This window comes from Parus major, chromosome 3 (assembly GCF_001522545.3).
Source record: "Parus major isolate Abel chromosome 3, Parus_major1.1, whole genome shotgun sequence".
NCBI lineage: Eukaryota > Metazoa > Chordata > Aves > Passeriformes > Paridae > Parus > Parus major.
Genome location: NC_031770.1, coordinates 32,829,172 through 32,856,166, shown reverse-complemented (window position 1 = coordinate 32,856,166; position 26,995 = coordinate 32,829,172). Strand labels below are relative to the sequence as shown.

The 26,995-nt window shown below is 37.2% G+C and overlaps 1 protein-coding gene across 3 annotated transcripts in view; it reads left to right on the top strand.

Moving 5' to 3' along the window:
- Positions 1-26,995, top strand: part of PLD5 (phospholipase D family member 5) — a 181,261-nt gene that overhangs the window by 58,703 nt on the left and 95,563 nt on the right. For 2 of the 3 annotated variants that reach the window (XM_033512610.1, XM_015621559.2), the window contains exon 2: positions 11,841-11,977. In XM_033512610.1, the coding sequence (XP_033368501.1) occupies positions 11,841-11,977 (137 nt within the window). Of the gene's footprint in view, positions 1-11,840; positions 11,985-26,995 lie in introns of all 3 variants that reach the window. The other variant, XM_015621561.3, reaches the window with a different exon arrangement.

The following is a 26,995-nucleotide window of genomic DNA, read 5'->3' as shown; positions in this document are numbered from 1 at the left end:
AGGGAGCATTCCTGCTGGTAGAAGAGGTATCTGGTAATTCCAGTGAGAGGTGAAAAGTCAATCAGTGTACAGTAGTTTTCACCCTGCTGCTGCAGGAACCTGTGGCAGCTTTCTCTAGAAAAATAATCTAATTGACCCTTCAAAACTAGATCCTGCTGGTGCTGATTTTTTTTGCTCTCCCCTCAAGATATCCATTATCTTCTGCTGGTTTTGAAGTCTGGTGTCCATGTTGTGCATGTTGTGCAGCTTTTGTCTGCACCATATGAACACAGAAACATGTAAGATGGCAGAATAGAGCGGGGGCTTGTTAGCTGGAGTGTGTCAATGACAGTGATGAATTATTTTTTGCTGTTTGGTAAAGAAGGGAAAGGGAAAAGATGGATATAGTTGAAATAGTGAAAAAAAGGAAACTTCCAGGAACAATTTGCTTTGCCCAGTTAATTTGATTCTCTTACCTTTATCTCCTCCACCCATAATGGTGTGTGTCAACTTCACTAGGAGTAGAAAAAATATTTCTACAACAGTGAGGAGCTCTGGGTACACTGGAACAGATCTCACACAGAAAGAGATTATGGAAGAGGGAAGTAGAAGATGGAAGTTGTAAATGCCTGCTGGTGTTTGTTTCTCATCTTTATTTCTCTTGGTGCACTGTTTTGTTTGCTTGCTTGGTATATATTTGTGTGTGTTTATAATTTATTGTATTTGTAAATACTCAAATATTTGTTCATTTCTTGTGATTCAAGCTGAAGTCAATATGGCAGTCCCATCTTTACTCATAATATTACATACTACTCATCCAGTAAAGGAATTTTTAATCGAGTGGAGTTACTTAAAATATAGTATGAACACTGTCATTTAATTCAAATACAGAATTCTGTAGGAAAAAACCTAAATTACCTCTTGAGTCTTTCACAGGAAAGAAAGAATAGATCGGATACACTTAATCACTATAATTAACTAGTTTACCTTTATATCTCTGATTAGCTGCTGATCATAAGCCTCTGTTTTCCTTTATCTCTCTTTACAGTAGAATATAATTCCTATTGTGAACGTCACTTTGGTTGTGCTCTCTATGACAATGGAATTAACTTCTTGGCCAGATGGCAAACCTATTAGTTCAACATGTACTTGCAGTGTAGTTAAAAATGCAGAATGAGCTAAAGTTAAATGCTTCCCGTATGAGATAATTGCTTTTCCTGAACTTGTATTAATTTATAACAGAGTTAATAGAACTTTTTCTTTAAGTGTATCTTGTCAGAATGTGTGAAAGCAAACTTTAAAAAAAGAAATTTGAAATAGTCTCAGTTTGCTGTTTACACTTTATAAAGAAAACTAGCAATTTGTGATTTATGTAACAAAATTTGTTAGTACATCCAATTTCTGGTGCACCACCTGCCTTTGACTGTAGGTTTATTCCTTTATAGGAACTTAATGTGATAATGCTGTAATTGATGGTAGATACATTCTTTGTCTGTTCCAGTTGCAGGATTAAATGCTAACTCTCATTGAAAAGCTTTAACGTAATATATTTTGTCTTGTTAACTTGGATAAGAAGACATACGCTCCAGGTAGAGTGATGAATTTGTAATTCTCCAGAACTGCACTTGAGCTCTGATTTGTGTCTAACAGGCTCCCTGATGGAGTCTGTGTGTCAGTAGCCACAACTTTTTATTTTTAGTCTTCTTTTTTGATCTTGTCTCATTTTGAAAGTATCTTAGCAAAACAAAAGCTGTGTGCATGAAGCTTGAGCAGACTCTACATATGATCACTTAATGTGTCAAAAATGACATATGCAAACACTGTGAATAAAATTTCTTCATTACTTTAAAATTTCACTCAGTTTCTCTTAAAGCTTTATTAGCAACACTATTATATAAAACAGTTTATTGAAAGAAAGTGACTTGTAACTGAAGGTGTGCTGTCAGCAAGTCTTACATTACTCAACTGAGTCTATTACTAGGATTTTTTTCTACAGTTACTAACCATACAAAATAAATTATAGTTAATTTTTAACACAACAGAGGCATTGCCATTTGTAAATTAGAGTATTGTAATGTAATTTAATTGTAATGTAAATTAATGTAAATCAGTTTATTCATCTGTATAAAGTCTGATCTGCCTTCATGCTACTACTTCTCACTGCCTACTGCTAATTTGTCTTTGTGGTTTAGAGACAAATCTATGTTGGATGTTAATGGTCATTATTGCATGTCCGTTTGTGTGTATAAATATACATATTTAAGAAAAAGAATATATACACAGGCACACACACACAAAAATTAGTAACTGTTCTGGAACAAGAATTTACAAATCTACCTACAAAGAATCTACAAATTCTATCTAAAAATCTACAAATGCTTGCTGATTTCAGGAAACATGGCAGTGGTCTGTTGTAGGCATCCTTCCACTGTAAGTTTTATGGTATTTTTTTTTTTAAAGGTCCTTAGCACATAAAGATTTATGTATTGTGCTCAGAAAATAGCTGCCCAACATTTTGCTGATCTCCTTTGTCAGGGAGTCTGAAGCTCTTTGATGTTGCAATGATAAATACCATAGTTTGCCCAAGCACACCCTGTCCTGTCCTCTGTTCCCAAATGCTTCCTGTCCTGTATTCAGTGTGTTAAAATATATAGAATATCTGGATGTTACCATCTAAACAGATTGTCTTTAGACTGGAACATGCCTTAGTAGCATGGCAGGGCCATTGTTAAAATTTAGAACATTTATAGCTGTTTTATATTGCTCCTATAGGAGCCTTATGTGAAAAGCTAAAGCTGTCTTAGTTATTGCAGTCCTTCCTAGTTTGGTATAGAATTATGCTGCCAGAATAACATATGTTAGACTGATCCAGAGGAATCGGGGTGAAATCACTCTGGAGTCATTGAAGCCAATGGACACTTCTGTGTTCCAGCTCACTTTTGTATTCAAAAGCGACCAGATTAAAATGAAACCTGAAATAAAAGCATGGCTTCGAGTACTTCAAATGTAGGATGTCCCCCCTTTCCCGGTGAGATGTTTAAAACTAGTCTGAAATATCTAAGAGAAAAAGTTTTGAGCATGTTTAACCAGCAACAAAGAAAAAATACAATTTCCCCCTTCTTTTTAACTGTAAAATGTTCAATTTAACTTTAGTAGAAATATAATTCATCTTTAAATTAAAATTCGATCATATACAATAAACAATTCATTCCAGAAAAGATTTAAGAAATTATTGAGTCAGTGTTAGTAAAAAAATGTGATTTTGATGAATGAAGCAAAATATGGAAAAGAGGGTATTACCATAGACTATATTTTTTCACCTGTTGATTTTGAAAACGAAAGAATTGTTGGCTAGAGACAGATGAAATACGGCAAGTTACTGCAATGCCTTGATTTGTGTCCATGGAAGATTATGATTTTTAGAGATGCTGATATTTCAGTGTAGTTTTTCATTAGGAGTTAAGACTGTCAACATCAAAATTAAATTAGGTGTTGAGAGAAGTAGGCCTGCAATCCAGAGCAGGGCTTTCTAACTGCTTGGTTTGCATGCTGTAGACTGCAGAAAGATACATAAAGGGTGTAAAATTTGAAAGAGCATTTTCTGCAAGAAACAGATTTCTAGACTCTAGGCCAGTCTTTTTATCATCTGCTATATACCCCCCAGCCAGCTGTCCTCTGATGATTATAATTTATTTTAAATGCAATATATTAATGGTTTGCATCTTCATGTAGTTATTAATTTCATTCCTTCTCAAAATACTGCCTGATGGGATCCAGCTCTCAATGGGAAATAATAGACCAAATGTTTGTTTGCTCACTTGTTAGTTGCCAGGTTCCACCTGATTTCTGAAGAGTTCCATTTTTAATTATATTTATGAAATAAAGTTGTATATAGAAGGTCTCTTATCTGCACATAAGACATAATATATAAAATTAAGTACTGTATGTGTAACATAATTTTTTGGTGTTTTTTTTTGTTTGGTTTTGCCCTGGTGAAATAATGGCTGTAATGCTAGCTGTGGTAGGAATCCTTACTTAGAGGGTCCAAGTTTAAAGATGAACAAAGAAACATTGGAATATAGTATTGGAATATAAAAATCTTACTTGCACTGTTTTATCATGCTAATGAAGTAATAATAGTCTTCTGAATTGGCTGTTCATGCCAGGTTCAGATTGTTCAATACCATTTTTCTTTCTTTTTCTCTTTGCAGGAGACATTAGATTTGAGTAGAGTGTTATTTTTTGGGTAGACAATGGCCTTTTTTTGATGTTGCCAAATTATAATACTGCCTTACATTATGCTGAAGACTGGGTCAATATATCATGATGAGAAGTCAGGGCCCAATTCGGGGAAAATGGCACGTGAACACTTAAATGTTTTCAGGCTTTTCACTCCTTCTCCTATGCCAAGTTTGGTCAACAAATTGCATCAGAGGTTGGTTATGTGCTAGAAACCTTTCGTTACAAACCTCGTGTTCTGAATGTTAATAGCTTTCTGCAGTATAGAACCCTGTGTGGAGGAGGTCCAGATAAGTAACCTCTAAAGCCTTGGATTTCTCCCAGAGTAGTTTATTGGTTTTCTATTTATAGCTGTGTGCCTGTCCATGTGTTATGTGCCTGACCTGTTGGATCAAAGGCTGGTTCAGAGAGCAGCGAAGCCAAGGCAGCTGCTTTGCTGGGTATGTACTCAGGGCCCACAGTCCCCTCAAGGCGGGGATTCCTCCCACCCCTGTTCCATGAGGCTGCTTGCTGCTGAGCCCTGGGTGTGGTGGAAGGCAAACCTTTGGACTGTCTTTCCCTTGGTAGAGGCACTTACTTGTGTCTTTCTCAGCCAAGTCTACCTGCTTATGGTTCTTCTAAAATTTCTGAGATAATTATCTTATATTAATAGTTTTATATATATCAAATACAGATTCAAAAGAAACTGGGCAGACAGGGAGATTGCTGGACAGTGTGTCTTGTTTGCTTGGAAAACACATTAAAGGATGTGCTGTTTGAAGAATTAGTTGGTGATTGTTTCAGTGGGTAACTATAGGATTGAATATTTACAGTTGATTTTGCTTTCAGTGGTCTTGAAAGGTAAACAAAATATGCCAACTTGAAGTAGAGGCAAAGGATTATTTTTGCCTTGCATGCAGTTCAGGCATTTTAGCAGGATGTAGAAATCTAAGTCAGTACAATGTGACATGATGTGACATGATCAGGTTGTTCTCTGCTATAACTCTTGATTCCTTCTGCAGAAAAATGGAACTATTTAAGAATGTAGGAAATACATTCTGTATCTTGGACTCATGGCATGTCTACTCCTGTTTTGTGTGCCTACCAGTGGGCAATGGCATGTATCCCATCATCTCTAGTAGAAGGCATATCCCAGCCTGTTTTCTCTAGCATCTGATGAGGATGTATTTTTGAAAGCTTTGTCTAATCTCTTTTTAAACCTCCTGCCACTGTTTGCTTTCATGGCCTTCCATGGCAACAAATTCCAGATGCTTAATATCATCTTCATAAAAAAATACTTCATCTTTCTGAAACTTAACTCCCGAAGTTTCAATACAAATCCACTATTTCTGGAATTGTAGTATTTGGTGAATAATTCTGCCTTCACTATACCTGATGTTCATGTGTAGATATTGTACCCCTTGGTCATTCTTATTCTTCTCTACAAACTATTGACTCCTACCCTTTTTTGGTGTGTCTTCCTAAAACATCTGTTCCAACCTGTTAATAATTTTGGTTATTCTTTTTCCTAATGCATTCTCAGTTCCTGTATATGTGCAACTGGTTGTTCCTACCTACATGTCGCTCTTTTGTCTTCCTTTATTGAGATTTAACTTTGTTTTGTTGATATTTCTGTAGAGTCAAGAACATCTTAAAATTTTAATCTAGTTTTCAATTCTTACTGCTTTGGTTTTGACTGAAAACTTAATAAGCACTTCTCATTTCTACTCCACAATTAATCAACAGTTACAAAGCAGAATCCTCTGAATTCATTCTAAATGCAGAATCCATTCTAAAATATCCTCCCATTTTTAAAATGAGCTTGATTTTTCAGCCAGCTTTACACCTCTCCTGTGATAATCTGGACATAGTTGCTGTGGTTTGTAAGAAAATTTTTATTGAAGGTGAGTTCATACATTACTTTCAGCTTCTCCAGCAGGATAATTGGGCTTGTGGCTAGGGAAAATAGAATTGATCAATGTGACTTTTGCATGACAAAGCTTCTTACCTTCTAGATACCTACAGATTTTCTAGAGACAGAAGCTAAAATAGCTAGCTTATTGTTTCCCAGCTTCTACTGTCTGATCACTATTTTTTCTGGAATGTGGGTATCACGTCTGCTTTTTCCAGTATTCTGATATTTCACTCAGACTTGTGAGTTTTTAGAGGTGAGTCCTAAAAGTTCTCTGTTAGTTTCAGCCACTACCTTAAATACCCAAGGATGAAACTAAATAGGCCCAGCCAATTTTAAAATACTTAACTTACCTTAGCAATCTGTTTCTTCATATTATTTTAAGAGGATTTTTTAGTGTTGATTGGCATTAATCATACTAGTTGGGAGATTCAAAGCAATGAAGATAATTAGTATGTGGATTCCAGATTGAGGGGAAATAGTATTTATAGTAATGTTTTTCTCTAATAAACACACATGACCAAGGGTAATCCAGGAATGATTTCTAGTTCTTGAATTCCAGTTCCTTGCTATATTTGGCAGGTGTATTATAGCACGCCATAAACCTGACTCATGAACAGCTCTTTAAGGGCTATTGAAAGGTGTTGCAGACAAGTGCTTTTGTTGTCACATTTGTGTTCATGTATGTTGCAGAAAAGAGCAGACCAATGAAAAGACCGAAGATGTGAAAGCCTGCCTCTTTGAGCCTCAGCAGTTCTGACAAGCATATATAAATTCTGTATTAGTGTGATGTATAAGTATTACCTTCTTCAGTCTTCAAATAGGTATAAAACAATAAAGCACAAGTTCAAAGCCATGACGTATTTTGTAGTTATGCAGTCAGTTTTATCAGTAGATGCAGCATTGCAATTTCATGGCTCCTGTTTTGTGAGAGGAGATTTTTATACTGCATTGGAGGAAGAATAAATTCCTGATTAAAATACAAGTCTCACAAAAGTGCCTGTGTTTGTGAAGGAACTGAAAGCTTTAGGAGCCAATGAAGTGTTCTTAACAGCTTTTGAGCAATGTGAGTGCAGTAAAGATGGAGGCCTTTTTCTTGCTGTCATTCTCAATTCTGAATAGGTATCACAGGCTCTGATAAGCTTAATTGACATAGGCTATCCCTTTTCGTAATAATAAACAACCAGGTCCTTTCCAGATTAAACTTCAGTCTTAATAGTACTGAATACCCATTGTGCAGCTTTTGGCTTTTCTTCTCAATCTCTCCCTAGAGGTATAACAGCATGAAAAAATCCCCATGCTTTGTTTTACTAATGCAGTGTTTTGGTGGATTTATTTTAACTTAAGTGATGTTTAAGCTAGTTGAGCCAGGTGAAAGAAATACATTTTACTCACAGTATTTTTGATAGTTCTTGTTCCTGCAGGAGTTTCTTTCCCAATCTTCCTTAAGCCCTGAACAAATCTTTCTCTTGTGCAACAGAATTTCTGGGCTTGCACATCAGTACAGTCAAGCTAGTAGGTGGTCTGGCCCCGGGCCTCTTAGCATTTACAGAAGCCTTTAAATATGTAAAAGAGAGAATGAAATGCTCTGTTCACAGTTTTCCATGAGTGCAAGAAGGAAAAAAAGAATTGTTGCAGCATAAGAGACTTAAGTTAAGCATCAGTCAGGTTCTTAGTTATGGGATGGGGCTGCCTGAAAATACTACAAGATCTCTTTCAATTCTAGATTTTTGAGGACAGGTTAAAAAAATATCTATTAGAATTAATATTAGTACAAACTAACTGTATATATGGACAGATGGACTGCATAAGTTTTAGAGATCCTTCACAACCCTGTATTCTGTAATTAAGAGTTGAAGACTGAAAGCCTGAACGCTGAGGCATTTACTGGAGGAAACAGAAGGATAGGTCTGATAAGCTTGGAGGGATCCCAGTTGCCAAGGGGATGTGCAACAAGACAGCATCAAACAGTCTGCCCAAGCCCACTGATGCAGGGGTCTGAAGAGCAGCCTAGCGGGTCCCTTCTAGCCTGTCAGTGGTGTGAGCTCTTTGATTTTGGGTTCTTTCATGAAGCCTGTTATTACTTGCACATAGACACACAGAGAGGCCTGCATGGATGGTATGATAGAACAGGGATGTGGTCTGTCCTAATCTGTTTCAATTAAGAAAAGGTTGTTTGAAAGTTGTCAGCATTATGGCAAAGTGCATAAAAATAAAGGCTTATTACGGTTGTGAAAAGATAGGCTCAGAAGACTTGTTTGATGCAAGTAGCTGTTTTTTATTCTTTCCATTCTAGTATAAATATGAATTTTAATGTAAACTATTTCCAAACATTAATTTATAATGTAATATATAGATTTAAAAGCAGTGAAAAACCCACATCAGTAGTAAGTTCAACATGAACTGTGAAACTTTTAAATGCTCCTTACTTTCTTAAAATTTTTTTTACTGGTCTTTACTTGACCCTTCTCTTACTGAAAATGTAGAATTAGGAGAATCACAAACTTGGAATTTTTTGCTTTATTTTATTTACTATTTTGGGCTATCCCTAGTTCAAAGAAAAACTACTGTAGTCACAGGGCGGGGGGTTTGAATGTTGATTTGAAAGGTTCCCTGTGCTGTTGGTCACCATACTGTTAAGCTGGTACTTAAGAAAAAGTGAGCTAATGAATCCATTATAGTTGTCAAAGACAACTGCATAATATAAAGGATCTGTGAAATAAGAGCAGTAAAATGGGTTTCTGTGGTTCTGTCTTTATATTAGTTCTGGTAGAATAGCAGTAGTTTTACTAATGGTACTAAGTTTGTGCTGCTTACAGTGAGCAATACTTACAAACTGCAGAACTTCTTGACAAGCTGTATACATGAAAGAACAGGGATTTAAACTACATACAATTTTCAGCTACAACACAGAAATCAAGAAACACTGAATATTCCTCAAAATTATGTGTAATGGAAATTAATGCTATATTAGGAGGATCCATTCAGAATTATTTTGATCTCCCCTTTCCATATTGCTTTAACATGAGCACGTAGAAATTGCTACCATAAGATTTCCTGGTATTTAACATTAAGCTTCTGTTGCAGCCTTTTTTCCCCCACACCCCCTCCTCCTTGTGATACCATATTATTGTTGGTACACTGTAAATTTTATATGGATTTCAAGCTTTAAGGCTTATATGACCTTCAAACTTTAAGCAGGTTGAGGTTTCTAGAGGCGTGTTGTGACTTACAACACTGTGGCCACCTTTTAGTCTCGAAGCATCAAAGGCTGATGTGGTCCCTGCTGGTCCAGTGACCCCACTAGTCTGTGTAGTTGTTGTGCAGCTTTCATGGCAGTGTAGCAAAAGGATGGGAGTTATTCCCTGGAGCAATAGCATGAAGTCTCACGCGGTGTGGCAGCTGGGGTGCTTGTGCTACAGATGTATCCAGAGTAACTCAAAACTAGTCCCAGTGTGTAGAATGGCAGCAGTTAACCTGATTTGGGAGGAAAAAAAGCCCTGTTGTTGTGAGCCCCACTGGGTCACATCTGCTGCTCGCAGGAACTAGAAAATGAGCCCAGGCTCTTTTTAGTTTGCTGTTTATGGGAATTGCTTTGCTGTCTTGCTGACATAGTGACAAGTTCAGTACGTGGAGGAACCTGCTTCAAAGAGTTTCTGTGAATACACTTGTGGTACTGCAAAAAACTGCATGGGATAGTGGTCATCTTAACAGCAGTCTGAAGTGTCCTGAAGAAGAAATGGCATTGAGCAGTACTCCAGACCTGATTATCTACTTTTCTTTGGAACTTCTTAGTTTTTCTTGCCAGTAGTATGAGGCAATGAGACAATGTTTAACAATTTTCTCCTAAGTTCCACTTCTGTGGCCTTAGTTCTGGACACTCAGGTGCAGTAATTTGCAACTCTTTTCAAATGTTGCCATGATTCTACCTAGCAGCAGGGAAAAAAAACTTTCCAAATTTTATTTATTTCATAGGTTGGCTTTTCGTATGGCTGAAGAATCTTTTCTTATGCTGCATTCTTGTAGGGTTTTAGTTAATATATTGGAAATACAGATTTAAACATATATTTGAAATGTATAAAAGTGTCTAATATGTATTATATTTAAAATATGCATATAACCCAAACCACACATTCAGTGTTGCTGTTAAAGGATACTTTTGTCACTAAATTTCAAATGAGTTTTTCCTGTTTGTCTGAAGTTGTTGTTTGCTGTGTTTTGTGTTTTCAGAGACTGAAATAAAATCTTTATATCTTACTTATTCTGAAATGAAACATGAGCATGGTTCTCCTGAGGAGTGCACTAGCTGGGAAGTATTGGAAGCTTTTTCATTCAAAAAAAAGTTAGACCTTTTCTTTAGGTGTAAGGAAGAATGTTCTTATTACTCTGAAACTTACTGTGTCTCAAACAAAATATCAGAAGTATGGATGCTCAATATGAGCAAAAGCAGGGAGCACAGTGCCTGTAGAAAAGCAGGCTGCATAACTTTCTCAGTCTTGCCTGAGAAAGTGGCCTGGGAAATCATGAGGAAATTAAAACAATCCTCAGAGATAGAAGACAGCCTTGCAGGTGTTGTTTGTCAGTCTCTTGTTTTCTTGAAAGAGAAGGTCGAGGGGTGGTGTACGCTGCTGACCCATGATGGTGATGTGTTAGTTTACTAACCAATAGGAGTTTTACCTTTCTGTACTTTGGCATATCGGTCTATAAAAGATCTGAGGTAATAAACCTCACTCTCCTGTTCAACTCACTAGAGAGCCCATGTTGTGCTTCTTGCCGTTCCCAATAGTGTGACACAGTAATGGAAATAAGATGAAATCAGTTATCAGCTACAAGTGTGATGTTGTTTCCTTTTCCTTATATTTTTCATGCTTTCCCACTTTCCCATTCCTTTATGAAGCCTTTTTTTCCATGTGACATTTTAATTACACAGCAATAACGAAAATTAAGAAAGTAACTATTGCAACAGAAGTTAGATGTTGATATTTTCATATATGGGTGTGGTCTTGCTTAAATTTACTTCAGTAGAAAAATGCCATATATTTGTTTGAATATTTGGTTTCAGAATAGAATATACTTCATGTTTATGCAGCTATGTAAATTGAACGTCAAGAGACTGTCTTTCAGAGGTTTCGCGTTTATCTAGGGCACTACCAGGTGCATATGATTTATTACTGCAAGATTTCATAAGGTAGTGCTATGCCATGTTTTAATATTTAATCTGAGATGTGGAGGGCATTACCTGTCATACTGAGCAACAGTCTCCCATTGTTTCCTTGAGTCCTATCTATTGTACAATAGGAAGAAAGTTTGTTCTTCAGGTTTCTTGCAAAGACGTATTTTATTTCCCCCAAACACAACAAAACTTTTAAGTGCCATCCCAACTGTGTACTTTACCTGTGAGACACAATCAGAAAATACATAGTTGATGTAGGAGTTATTATTTTAATGCATAATGCTTTCCTTGTGGTACAAACAGAAAGAAGTTTAAATTACAGATATTATTTGTGACTTTTGAATGAATTACTAAACATTGTCTGAGAGATTTAAAATACATCTCAAGGTCATACATGAAGTTTTGTAATGGTTTTCATCCAGAGGCGTGTTTCATGTTGACAGCTATGGAGTAAGATCTTCAAAGAAATTTAGATCTTATATAAAAGTTTTAGAGTCTCAAGTTGTTGACTAGATGTGCTTATGCCATTAAAATATTTTTAATCTTAATCTCTTTCAGTCCCAGCAAAGATGCATTGTGATCTTTGCTCTGGTGTGCTGCTTTGCAATTCTGGTTGCACTGATATTTTCGGCAGTGGATATTATGGGAGAAGATGAGGATGGACTCTCAGAAAAGAACTGTCAAAATAACTGTCGGTAAGAGGTAACAAACAAAACTTCTCTTTTGGGGTGGAAAGGAACATATGTGTGTTATATAAGGGCATGAAGTAATTGCCATGGTCCTGTGGTTTTATTGAGAAGAGCAGCTAACAGAGGAAGAAACTGTTTCTCATTTTGAATTTCTGTCTTCAGAGGTTAGTTTAACAAAGTAAAGCACACTTTTTGAAGTTAATTTTGAGCAAGACCCTTGTGTTACATCAATTATTTTATGAATAATGAAAATTATTCATAAAATTCAAATTATTTTATGAAAAAATGATCAATTATTATATGAAACAAAGCCCATTAAGTTTCAGTAACTGAGTATTGAGTTCACATAGTTCCTAATTCTTTCATGTCTTTCTCTCATTAAGAGTACTTCTTTGTTTCTCCATAAAGGTCACTGATGCCTTTTGACCTAAAATTGCTGTCCATTCTGTGTAGGGAGAGCTTTTCTATTTCATGTTTGGTGCATTCCTCTTATAGACACAGTGGCTTACCTATGAACTGTGAAGGAAATTAGTGATATGATTAGAAAGACGAGTGTTGACAGTGTTGAATTAAGCTTTGCTACAGACACCTGCCATCGTTGTGTATATTTTTTAACTTTTGGTTTTGTTAGTTTTAAGTAGGTGATTAGCTTTTTGGGCCTTTCATTTCCAGACTATGAATCTCATTTTGCTACTCCTCATTGTCATTTTCTTCCATGAATCTGTTCATTAATGATGAGCAATGCTCATCATATTGTCCTATTTGTCATGTTGTCCTAGGTCCTCTTCTGTCCACGAAGCTGATTTAAAAATAATTTGTAGACTTCATTCCCGGTTGTATTCTGTTTGGGTTTTTTCCCCAAGACTTTAACTTTTTACAGAGTACCCTCTCTGATCCACTTTATAAAAAAAAAAAAAAATGTCATTGTTAAATAACTTCTCAGAAATCCATTCTAATCTGGTCATGGAATTGCTGGAGTAGGAGGGGCCTCTGGGCATCCTCCAGTCCATGACCCCATTCAGAACAGAGCCAGCTACAGCAGGTTGCTCAGGCATGTGCACAGTCATGCTCTGTGTAGCTCCAAGGATGGACTCCACAGCCTTTCTGTAAAGCCTGTTCCCCTGTTTCTGCAGAACCTACCAAGCTACCAGTGTCTGGGTAGGAGGTAATTGACATTTGCATTTTAGAATAATTTAATGAAAGATTAATGTTTCTTTGAGCCTTTGATCCTTATTTCTGCTATTCTTTGTACATTTAGTGTGAAAACCCTTTTGGGACAGTGCCTTTTTATGCTGCACCTGTCACACTGCAGACAGCACTAATTCAGAATCTGGAAAAAATTATGATGTTTTTTCAATTGTAATGGGCTTTTACAATATTTTTTGCATGGTGCTTAAGAAAAAAAAATACAACTGAGAGGATTCTTAACATTTCTATCTCCTTTCAAGTGGAATATATTTGCAGCATCAGGTAGCTTTATACTGAAACCAACTGTCCTTCTGGCACTTTTTCTAGAATTGTTTTTAGATTTGCTTTTGTTCATTTCATTGTATACTTACAGGTCTGGGCAGCCTTCTGGTATCTTCTCTGAATTTTCTAGAGTTCAGCCAGCTTTCCTTTCCCCATCAAGATCTTAAGTGTCTTTCACTGTGAGATGTTGTCTTCCAAAATTTTTGAAGATACTGCATGTGTTACCTCTACACCCACTGTCTCCATGTGTGAATCTTTGACAGAACTAGGTCAGATGAGGGGAAGGTCTTTTTGTTCATTGGCTTCAATATGCACACAACTTCAGCACTCTCAGAAATTACTGCACCATGTATCTTAGTTGTATCAACTAATGGTTCCCATTTTGTTCTGGGTAGCTGTGTAGGCCTAGCCAGGGAAGGACTTCACGTTCTTTATTTTTTATTCATCAAAGGGAAAAAAAAATCAGAGAAGAATAGATACACAGTACTAAGAAAAACAGGGATAATATTTTTTTCCATGTGAGAAATTGATTTCTTCTGTCTCTTTGTATAGGTTACAGCAATCTGCCTTTCCAAAGACTACTTACCTTTGCTCAGTGTTTTGTTGGTTCACATGTGTCAGTATTGTCCCATCCTGGATTGTCTTAGAGGAGCCTGAGACTAAATTCAGCACCTTGACTTTAACATAAGAGTCAGTTAAACTGCTCTGTGTTTATATAGATGAAAGTGAACCCAGACCCCAGCTCAATTTTAAGGTGCCTTTCACACAGTGATTCAAATGCATGATCTAGCTACTAATGCCTGAACTAGAAGGCACATAAATGCTGTGCATATGGACTGTCTAAACCATTTCTAATAACAGTATCCAAGTGCTGGCAGCTGCTGCCTTCTAAGTCCTTCTCTACATGATGAAACTGGGGTCCTTTATGTGCTAAATGCATCACAGAGTTAACTGAAGTGTCACAAATCAATTGCTGCCAATGGCATATATTTAGTGCTTTGGCTAAGCACTTTTAATAAGTAAGACAAGAGTTACCGAATTCTTAAATTTCTGCTGTGTGATTACTTTCCCTGACATTCAGGAAGAGGTGCTTACATTTGCAGGTTGTGCAAGACAGAATGGTAATAGATGATCTCATTTTTTTTTTAATGAAATGTTTGTCAAATAAAAGTTTCTATGTATGAGTCTGTAATTCTTTTTTTGGTTTTAAATGATGAAGTTTGTGAAGAATGTTGGTGGGAAGGGATGCTGTTGATTTGAGAAGAACTTTGCTGATGGTTTGTTAATGGCTGTTTTTTTTTTGGAAAATTTCATTTTTTTTGGTTTTGTTTCAAAGAAAAATACACCTGAAATAGAACTGTAGTCTAGAAAAGTTCTCTGGCTAGAAAGTTTTGGAGCTTGCGTCAAAAAATAAAATTTTTACAAGAGAGAAAGAGAGCAAAAGAGGAAGACTTTTTAGAATCTAGAACTTTTGCAAGTGATGTTTTCCACTTACATTTCTCTTTCTTTTTGTGATTTGATTATCCAGGGACATAAATGCAGCTTTTCTATCTGCTTGTTGTAATTCAACATGTGGTTCCTCTTCTATAAACCAATCCTTAAACTCTTATTACATGGGGAATGCTTACTGCATATTTTCCCAAAATGACCTTACTCTTTATTGATGTATTTATTTCTCATGAGGGCTTTGTAACAAAAATAAGTCTGGGAGTGGGAAATCAGGCTTTTTTGCATATCTTCTCTGATTGCTGGAGGGATTGATGCTACCCATCCTATTAAAAAGAATGTCAACTGATTGAAATTAAAGGAATAAAAAAAAATAGCAGTGACTGTAAAAAGTTGAGGCTTTGCAGTTTGTGCTCAGTATGTGATGGAAATAATTCTCTTGAGATGTCCACAGTAATGTTGTTAGGCAGCCCAGATGGATGAGACTGGTAAAGAGGATATACTTAGCAGTCTGGGAATTTTGCCTGTCTTGCTGTGGGTCCATTAGATGCTGAATCTATAAAATTAGATTATTGCAATTTGAAAATAGTACATTTTAATGGCTGATCTATTGTGAATAAATCTTGGCTAGCCTCTGATGTAATGTCAGTTAAGACTTTGTTGGAATTGACTGATAAACACTAAACACAGCAATTCTGGAAACAGAAGAAATTACATTTATTAAGAGATTGTCTCTGCTATCCAAACTATTTGAACCAAGGCTGTTTTGATTTATTAATGGTAACTTGAGCTGTTCAAGGCTCAACTTGAGCTTCTTCTCCTGCTTGTTGGTGCTGATAGCCATGCTAGGGATCCTACAGAGTTTACACATGCTCTTAGTTATCCTTGCCTCACTGGCTTTTCCAATATCTGTTGAAGCAGTGGCAGCAGCTGGCATAGGTTCTACCTCCTGGCTGTGGGTTTGGCCCTATCCCTTGAACTACAGATCAAGGTGGAAAAAAAGGGAAGTAATGGTAGCTACGTTCCATGCTTACCAAGCTAAAACTAAAACTGTTGTAATGTTTTGTTTTGTTTTGTTTTGTTTTTAAATATTGCCTTTCTCTGATGATAATTGGAAGAATTTTCCTGATTTCTGTTTGTGTTTTCAAGGCAGATTCTGTCTTGCATTCTGTTCCAGTGATGCTGTTTTGATCATTTCTCTTCTCCTTAGAGTCATATATAATGAAGGCACTTGTTCTTTTGTGTTTGAATTTATGTTGGAAGAATTTGCTGTTGTTAATGACAGGAGTGGAAAAGCCTTTTTAGTTCACTTCTTGACTGTAGGGAGGCTTTGACCAATGCTGTCCCATAATAGGTAGGTGATGAGACCTGAGCAGTGTTTGCGATTTCTTCAGATACAGTTTGGATAATGGTTGGTATCCTGGAGAGGCTCAATCTTCTTGTTGATGTGCAAAGCTTTAGAATTTAACAGTACCCTGCAATGCTGAATTTCAGAGGTTAAATCTAGTTGTATACAAAAATTATATTGAACAATTACTGTGTGTTGCATGCACTGCTTTCAATTTCATTAGATTATTATTCTCTGGTTGTGAAAGGGGGCCCACAATTGATTTTTTTCTGCTGCTTTATGAATCTTTTCTGCTGCTTTATGAATCTTTTCTTTCGACTACTCTGCTATTTCACTAAGTAGGGTTTTGCAGCACTATTAAATAAGCATACTACAGCACATGCTTACATTCATTTACCTTGGAAGTGTTTTGCCCCTGGCTTATTGTGGAGGAGATTTTCTCTGTGCTGCGTGGGTTCTGAACATAGCAAGGTTTATATTGACTGGTTTCTATTTAATAAACAAACTATGACAAGCATAATAGTTAAATGTCTAAACAGAACAAGATGCTCATATTTTGAAAACAAACCTGTTAAAGAGCAACTGAAGATTTCTGTTTACAAAACAACTATTCCACTTGGCATAAAAATGCTTTCTGTCAACATGATGGACTAGAGGATCAAGTCTACCCTCAGTCAGTTTTCAGACAGCACCAATTTGAGCAGAAGTGTTGATTTCTGGAGGATAGGAAGGCTCTGCAGAACAATCTAGAGAGGCTGGATCAATGGGCCAAGGCCAAAGGTATGAAGTTCACGAAGTGATGGGCCTTGTCCTTGAGTCACAGCAACCCCTTGCAGCACTACAGGCTGGGGCAGAGCGGCTGGAAAGCTGCCCAGCAGAGAAGGACCTGGGAGTGCTGGCTGACAGTGACTAAACATGAGCCAGTGTCTGCCCAGGGGGCCAAGAAAGCCGATGGCATCCTGGCCTATATCACTAATAGTGTGGCCAGCAGGACCAGAGCAATGATTGTTCTCCTGTGCTTGGCACTGGTGAGGCCTCACCTTCAATCCAGTGCTCAGTTCTGGGTTTCTCAGTTCAAGCACATTGAGGTGTTGGAGGGTGTCCAGAGAAGGGCAATGGAGTTGGTGAAGGGTCTGGAGCACAAGTCTTGTGAGGAATGGCTGAGGGAGCTAGGGTTGCCTAGTTTGGAGAACAGGAAGCTCAGGGCTGACCTTATTGCTCTCTTCAGCCACCTGAAACAGGCTATAGCCAGGACAGAGATTCAGTCTCTTCTCATATGTGGCAAGTGGCAGAGGAAATCGCTTCAGCTTGTGCCAAGGGAGGTTCAGGTGGGATATTAAAAACTATTTATTCACTGAAAGGGTTATGAAGCATTGAAACAAGTTGCTTGGCAAAGTGGTAGAATCACCATCCCAGGAGGTATCTAAAAGAGATACAGATTTGAGGCTCAGGGATGTTGTTTAGTGGTGAACAAGGTGGTGCTGGCTTAATGGTTGGACTTACTGATTTTAAGATCTTTTCCAGCCTTAACAATTCTAGGGTGAGTGTTTTCCTCTTGGTTTTGGGTGATATAGAGAATGAGCTATAAAACCTCCAAATTTTTCAGATGATCTCTATTTGTAGTCATTTTTATTTTTGCATGTAAAGAGGGAATGTACTTTCAATTGAAGTTTCTTGGCCGGACACTACAAAGACCTGGTGTACCTCCCGCAAATCCATTTAACATCTGAGGCCATGGAGGGGAGTCACTGTAGCAGTGGAGGACCCATGATTTCGAGACCGGACCAGCTGGGGACAATGCAGTGAGATAATTGAAGGATGGGCTCAATTTGATGACCTGAAAAAAAAGAGCTTTAATAGCGAAAATAGCAAACATACAATATGGACAGAGTAGTGCACCAAAAGGGCGAGGGTCAAGGGGCTACAGTAACTTATATAAACTAAGGTTAAGGTGGAGTCTAAAGGTAAGGGTTCAATAGGAAAAGATTATTAGGAATATGTAAAACATTGCACCAAACATGGACCAATAATAATAGGGGAAACGGTGAACTTTCTGGTAACATTTATGTAAAACATGTACAGGAGGCAATGTGGCTAATACTCTCCATAAATAAAATGGTTTTTCCCACAGTCTTCTGCCTGGATTCCTATTGACCCCAACAACTCGCTAGTTCAACTTGCACAAAAAGAAATTCTACCTATCCTACCTTTTATTTTTCAAAATTAATTTCAATGGAAAAGATAAAGTATTAACAGTATAGTACCTGTTCAGGGGACAGTTCTTTTCCTGTGTTTTGGCACAAAACACAAAAAACAAAGGATAATTCTCATTTTGTTTAGCATTTAATTTCAGCTATAGAGAGTGTCTTCACAAATTAAAAAATGAGTGAAAAAAGCTCATGAACTGTTTAGATCTTGTTCTGTCTTCATTACTCCCAGTAGATAGTTCATTGTTAATTGCATTGTGTCAAATAGGTCTGGGCTTCCAGTCGTTTTATTCAAACACACAAACCTATTCTTTTTCCTACTCTTTGTTCCATTAAATCTGATTATTTTCTGTGGACTTTAGGATAGAGGGCTTTAGAGTCTCCATAAGGCAGCTTTTCCTGCCATGATACAGGTTGTTTAGGATGTAAGACAGAGATTAACATATTTTGTGTTCTTGGAAGTTACCTTTTTAAGTTTATGTTTATTTCCCCTTTAGAATTTATTAATTGATATAAGAGAAAATGTTCCAAGCAAATAAAAATCAAATTCCAGTTACTTCAAGGTTCCTATGTAATGCAGGTAGGATAAAGGAGCAATTCATGTGTTAGAGTATCCTATCTCCTATCTAGTTTGCAGGAGCTTCTCTGTGATTAAATCTTTTTTTTTTTTTTCTATTTTTGTTTTTTTCACACTTTCTCCCTTCTCAACTTAATTTGTTCTTTTCTCTTTTCACCTTAATATCTCCAGAAGGCTGAAATTATTTCATCTGAGCAGAACTTAAAAGATTTCTGAGGACATTTTCTATACCAGATTGTAAGGCTATACTAAACAGAGTTGTTAAATCTCTAATTAGTGGTCATTCTCATGATCTTGAAAACCAATTTATGACATTTCAGAGAGGTTTTTGTTCTGCCTGGTGAGAATAGCCATCCAGCTTAATAAAACTCCCTGATATATTTTTCTTCCTTGGGAAAGGCATTAAAAGTAGCTAAAAATTGTAGTAGAATTGTAGTAGAATCTGTTTGAATTCATGCTCCATTTCAGGGTGACTTGTTCATTCAGCCAGAGCTGACTTTGCATCAAATCCTAAAAAGCACCTGTTCCAATGATACCATTTATATTTAATTTCTTCTCCACCCTCAGAATAGATGTATGAAAAAGATACTTATTATCCTGTCAGGTTACATTAGATGCATTGGGTTCTGTGTCTAATCCTAGGACAGCACTGTGAGTGTCCTCTAGGCTAGCATGATTTGATACTCCTCAGAAGTGCAAGTGTATCATGCTGATTGGTTTCTGTGACCTGCTGAGCCTGCCTTTCGGAGCACCAGGGCAGTGCCTTGCTTAAGAAGCAGCAGATGTGATGCCTCCTGAAGCCCAAAACGTTGTGCAGAGCTGGTGGGCCTGAGCTGACTCTCCAGTTCAGCCATGTGCAGCTCACTTTGCTGTGGTGGCCCTGAGGTTGCCCCAGCTCTTGGCATTAATGTCCTGCTGAGATGCTGCAGGGAGAGCTAGTGGTTGCACTTTGTTAGGACTGGTTTTTCCAGATGCTCTTTACATGTACAGGAAGACAGATTTTGGTGAAATGTTTGGGGTTTTTCTTTGTTATTCTGAAGATTTTCTTCCTGGTTTATTTTCCTCTGAATAAGTGGGTGAAATTTAGGTGAAGGCAGAGTCATCTCTCAATGGTTTCTGATATGATGTCCATATGTCCATGTCTCTAGTTAGTCAGAGCATCATTGTGAGTAACGCTTCAGATACAAATTACTCTTGCATGTTGGGCAAGATGTCAATGACCTGCGTTCATCTGGAAAGTATGAGTTACTTCCTTTATTCAGCTTACCCACATCCAGTTGTCTTAACCATGGGTAAAAAATGCAATGGAAAAATGTTTCATTATCACTAGTATTTTTTCACTTCGTGTTTTAGGATTTTTTTCCCCATAATTAATTTGCTTCCTGTCAGACAGACTGGAAAAAAATAAAATAAAAAAATCTGCAAAACCAGCTTTGGCATGTGCCAGACACAGATCTGTCATTTATCCTCTATTTAATGACCAGTCTTTTCCAAATAGGATTATTTCAAAATTATTATACAGCTCAAAGAGAGTTTTTATGACCGACAACATCACAGTTTGGTAGGTTTAAAACTTAAACACATACTAAGTGTTCACATACTAAGTGTTAAAATGGCTCTTCTGAGACCCAGCATTGATTTGCATGCCTTCTGATATGAGGGGGAGGATTCATCTTACCTCAGACTAAAGTTTTGATGGATATTTAATGGCACATTGGAAGCATTGACTTTGACTTTTTACTCTAGATCTGATTGGATCTCTTGGAAATATATTACACTCATATATATGACCACAAATGATACCTGATATCTTTTGTCAGTTTGGCAGGTATAGAGTTAATTGATTTTCACTGCTTTATCAAAATATTCCTTTAAAGAACCTGTTGGGAAAATGCAGCTTTTTTTTTGAAATTTTCTTTGTTGTCATTTATTAAGTAGCTCCTCAAGTCAGCTGGGCTTGAATAAGAATAATTTTTAGAACTCTTCTCCTGACTGAGAATTGGAGAAAAACACATTTTTACCAGTCATTTAGCAAACTGTGAATCTGCTTAAGCTTCATTACTAATCATGACACTTTAAGGCAAGAATGAATGTGTCACCAGCATCAGGCAGGTAGCCATGATTTAGATTTTGTTCAAACACTGTCAGAAACTCTAATCCTTTTTTCAGCCAGTTTTGGGTCACTTGTATCTGCTTGGCAGTGCATGAGCTACTGTTCATTGCAGGTGCTGGTGGAGAGCAGGGTTTAATAAATGCGTTAGTGGATACCTGAGATTATGTATTTGGGCCAATGGAGGCTGAAGTGCTGGTCTAGTGGAAGTGTTTCCTCAAAGATGCAGCCTGCACCCTTGGGACAGTGACAGACTGCAAGAGCTGCCCCATCTGGTGTGTTTCATAAATGCATGTGAGCTACCTCAAAGATATCCCCATTCACCTTCCAATTTTGGGCCAAGACAGGCTGCCAAAACTGGAGCTAGTCCATCACTACAGCAGCTTCGGGGAATGATGTGGGAGAGCAGTAGAGAGAGCAGTAGAGATGCAACCTCTGTATGAAAACAGACAAACTACTGTCTTCCCTAGTGACACATCTGTTTGCACGTGAAAAAACTTCAGGACTGACTAGAGAGGAGAAAACTCTGCTCTTGCTCTTGAGAAGAGTTATGCAAACACCTAAAATGGGCAGCCAACTGATTCTGTGTCAGAGGTACTGCTCTGGCCATGTACCCTTGGTAGAATGCCCATGGAAAAATGTACTTCTGATATTTGATGGGGGTTTTATGTTTTCAGGCCTTTTTTGAGAGTCAGAATTTTGCTATTAAAATATATTCCATAGGGTAAATACCAGTAAGTCAGTTAATGCTTTCTAGTGAGACCTGAAAAGGTGTTGTTTGTTTGTTTGTTTTCTTTGGTGTTCTTAAAACACTGCTTTATCAATCCAGATAGCTCATGTCTGTCAGGGAAAGTGGTTCCTGATTTTATTCATCTTGGCTAGAAATGTACCCATCACTATTCCTTTTTTGCCCCCTCGTTTTAACTTGAATGGAACAAGTTTTAAATATGTGATATTAATCAGATGCAATTCTTGATGGACCTAACTTAATTACTATTAAAAAAAAAAAAAACCAAAAAAACCACAAAAAAACCAAACTCCCCAACCAAAACCAAAATTAAACAAACAACAAAAGAGAAATACAAATAGTTACCATGTGAAACCATCTTAGTATTCCTAAGGTATCCTGGAGCGTTTCCATAGACTCTTGCCTCAGTAATTTGAGTGCTGGCAGTGTGCTTTGGGAATGGATACTTTAAGTAAATTATTCTTTTAATCTGTGGGTTTTTATTACTGTTTCTACCTTGACCATATCTGCTTAATTTGCAATGCTGATTTCAAATAGTTGCTGACTAAAGTTTTTACCTTCAATTTTCCTTTGTTTTTTTGCAAAGCATTTTTGTTTGTTCTTGCTGGGAAGGAAGGGCATTAATTAAATTTAGAGTATTGTTGGATTGTGTAAATGCCAACATCATAGAATATAATTTAATTTCTATTCTGGGTAAGAGAGCTTTTACTTAGAAAAATCTCATTTAATTATTGTTAACACCATAGAATCATGCTTATTTATGAGGAAAAATAATATTTTGATTCTTGATTGGTTTCTACAACCATAAGCTAACATATTTATCCATTCCAAGTCATGCCAAGATAATCAGAGCCTTTTAGAAAGATGCATGGGCCAAAAGAGAAATAGTAGCAATCAGATTCCCACTTCTTGTGTATTGATATGTGATTATTCTGTCCAAATTAATGTTGGTCTTTGCAGTTACAAAGTGTCCATATGAGAAGATCAGGGGTTGTATGGAAGGAAATTAAAAGGCAACACAAATTTTGTTATTTAAAAAAAATACAAAAAGGCCTAGTTTTGCCTGTAATAATTTGCCATATTCAAGCCTTATAAAAAGGTTTAATATGAACATAGTCACAAACTGAATGTAGAAATAAAATAAAAACATCTGGTTAACTAATTAATGTATAAGACAGGGGCTATTTATACAATATTTGTTGTTCTTCTGAGAGGCTTTTTAAAGTTGTTATGTTAGGATATTTTAGTGTATTTTACAGATGGGTGAATGATGGATGGATTGCTGCTCAAAAGAGCTAAATAGGCGTAACAGCTGATGAGGGGCTTGTGTGGCTGCTACATGGCTTTGTACAGGACTGACTAAATGCTTCAGCTGTTGAGTTTTACATAATTTGAAAGTCATGGTAATGGTATTTACTCAAGACTTAAACACAGTACACACAAAGGAAAGAGGTTGAAATTTTTTTCATTGATTAAACAGGTACCAAGTGAGCACTTACTGTTGTGCTGGCAAGTCTCAGCTCCTGGTTCCTGACTGATGGACATGAAGGGTGCTCCCTGAAGTGTGCAGCTGGGTTTCCTTAGGCATGACAGGGGCAAGAATGGTTTAGCATTGCTGTCCTTATTTTTGTTAGGAAGGAAGTTGCATGCCACGGGCTGGGGGCAGAGCTTCCTCAGCTGCCATTTAGGTGCATTGCCTGGAGTCACTGTCAAGAAACAGGCACTTCATAGTGGCAAACTGCTGTACATTACTGTGTTTGGAAGACTATTTCTAATAACATTTATAGATAATGAAAACATTGAAAACATCAGCTCAGAATTAAGAATGTATAAATAAACAAACTCAGTAGTATGAGGGGTTTTTTGTGTATCAATTGAGGATATGTTACAAATGTGGCATCAAACTGCAATGAGGATATTTAGAAGCACAGAAATAAAAGCTAGGCCAGCCTTTCCATATTCCTGGTAAGGGATCAGAAATCTAATGGGCAAAAAGCAATTAAATAAAATAAAAAATTGGCTGGTCCTTTCTCAAAGCTAAGGAGAAACTGGGAGGGGTAAAATAGTACATTTAGTAACTAAAACTGGGGGTTGAAAAAAGTTTCTTTTCTGATGGTGTCCTTGTCCTTTCATGTCTAAAGATTAACTGTGAACTTTTGAAAGATTTAGACAACGCAATTGTGTGGGGTTTTTGATAAGCATATCCTGGAGATCTTCAATTACAGTATGGTAGTGAACAGAGAAAACTAAATGATGTAGTGCTTCTTGGTTAATGGTATATATGGCATTCTAGATAATAAACAGACATGACAGATAGATTTCTTATTCTAAATTCAACAGAATTGGGTCACTGTTTCTTTTTTTTTAGTAGAAGTTTTGCAAAATGTATCTTATCTTTTTTCAATTTACCTCAGATCCTCAGGATCCTCATGTTTTTGTAGTTTACCCTTCAATGTAGCACCTAGCTGTCTACGATGTGATAATCTGAGCTACAGATCTGCTTTTTACAAGAGTGAAGTTTTAGGTTTCTTTTAAGCACTGAGTGATGTAGCACCTTGATGTTATGAAAACGACAGAGGCACTCTGGCTGTCGAATAGGCAGGATACTGGCAAGCCTTTATGCAGGGAATACCATTCTTCTAATTAACATCAAACCTGAGAAGCAAGCTAGATTGCAAGAACTTCCATGTGAGTGTGGATGTTTTGTATAATGAATGGTGGTGTGTTGAATTGTTAATACTTTATCTACAAACTCTGACTTGAAGTAGTTCATCTTACTGTTTGTGTTTACTTCATTTTTCATGGCTTTCACACTGATTAAATCTTATTATGTGATAAAGATGTTTCCTCATTGGTTTCTTACTTTTTTACGCTTTTTAAAATTTAGTTTCCTTCCCCTTGACAGACATATGTAACTTGTTTTCCTTCTCTCCTTCTTTACCCTGTAATTCGGCTTGGCTTTGTGAGATTCTGAAGTGTGCTTGCCCTTCCCTTGGGCTTTTCATTACAGGCTTCTTTGTGGTCTTTCCCTATGCGCCAGTGGTTTAGAAAGTGGCATAAACTCCATTCCTTGGAACGTATTCAGACTCCCTCCCACACACATGCGTGTTCCCTGCCTAGATGAGCTATCTCGAGTCTATATTTGGAGACTGAGAGTGTCTGGAGAATAAATCTGTGTTGGCCACAGTGCTGAAAATATCAAACGAATTCACAGTTTTAAGTATTATGTTAAGACAAGAATTTAGCTAATTAGTTTTGGTGTAATTATTAGAAGAGTGTATCATAAGATAGTTAATCCAGTGAATATGCTTATATAAACTTATATGCCAGTTTTATTAGACTTGATATCAAAATATATAATCTCTTTTACCTGAGAAGGATTATATTTTGTGATAGCAATTAATAGGCTTTAATAAGGTGTACTGAAACAAAACCGACTCTTCTTGGGTTGGCCAAGGGATGTCTTTTGGGGTGAAATATGTAGGATTAGTGTTTAACTTAGAGGCACTGTGGAGAAGATGTGCTATTCTGCTTTAAGCAGAGGGAAATGTGTTCAACCCCTTGCTTAGTCTTGGGTTCCTGAACTTAATTCATGCTTTGAAAACTGGCCCTCCAGATGCTAGATGACTTCCCTGTGGAATGGCAGCTCCTGATACTGCAACACTCTTCTGCCAGCCACCTCAGCGTGGAGCTCTTCCAGAAAGATTCAATGTGCTGATTAGTTCCTGGCATTGCTGCCACCTCTCACTCTGCTGCTCATTTGTACATTTAAGTAATGTCCTTTGAAGAAGCACCTTTAAGTTGGCCACACTGCTGTCGTCATCCCCAGGAGAAACTTGGGACCCTGTGGTTCTCTGATTTTGCTCTTGCAGTAGTTACTGTGATCTGTGACTTAAATCCCATATACTAGGTGCAACTTATGGGAGTTGAAGTTGCAATTGGCTATGCTTTTGTTCTTTGATGAGTTCTTATAGAAGGCAGCTTATTTTGTTAAGATCAAGAAAAAAACCTAAGGATTTTAACACAGAGCCCAAAGATCAGGAAGGGCCTTTGTTTTGGTACACTCATTGGAAGTGAAAGGTGTTGTTTGAATTATCTGTGGAGTGTGAAGACTGGTCAGATCAGCTGGTTTCTCCTGCCTCAGCACCCTCAGGCACTTGCCTCTCAGCAGTCTGCTGTAAGAATCCGCTGACCAGCTCTCAATTCTCCCCACAGCTGCAAAACCCATTAAAATGTTGTAGTGCTGACAGGCAGAAATGCTGTAAAAATGCAAATTTTCTTGTGCTGAGGGGCAAGATGCCAAGAATTGCTTTTCAAAATGTTTCACTGCTGCATAAAGATTTAGGGTAGTTGATACAGATGGAATGCTAAGTTTTAAGCAATTGGAGAGAAGCTTTTACCATTACTATGTCCACTAGTATTTTGGTTCTTCAGTCACCTGAGGACTTTGGTGCAAAGGGTTTGCTTCTGTCTTTTATTTTAATTATTTTATTTTTTAAAAAAATATTTTTAAACAGAAAATAATGGGCTAAGAGGTGGTGTTCTGCTCTGTTTGGTGCACAAAGGAAGGACTGCTTCCTAGGCGCAAAAATGGCACTGAGGTCACCTGCCTACATGCAGTACTTAGAAGCTCTATAGAAGAGTTTAGGATAGAAGGGTCTGCTGTGTTTCAGCAGATATTTTAGCAACTTGTACCCATTGATGCTCTGTAGAACAGTGGCCAAGTCAAATGCACAGAGTGGTGGCCATGACTCAGTCAGTAGATTACTGAGTCAAGGAGATTGTTTTTTCTTCAAAAGCAAGATGATTTAACTAAAATAATTATGTCTTCTGTTGCAAAAGAATGTGGTGGTGAGTGCTTTGTGCAGATTTTAGAAAAGGTAGTGACATGATCAGAAAATTTAAAAATTATTTTTCTTTCATCTGAAATAACAGCTGTGTGACAGTTGACTATCAAGACTGTTTTGAAGGATGTCATTTTCTTCCCTTCACCATGGTTTAAAAAAAGGGAGGAGTTTATGATATTTCTGCTTTTTCCCACTGTGGTAATGTACTTTCTATTGAAACAATACAATAATTTCCACCTCTGCTAGCCTTCCTTTGCCCTGTATGAGCTGT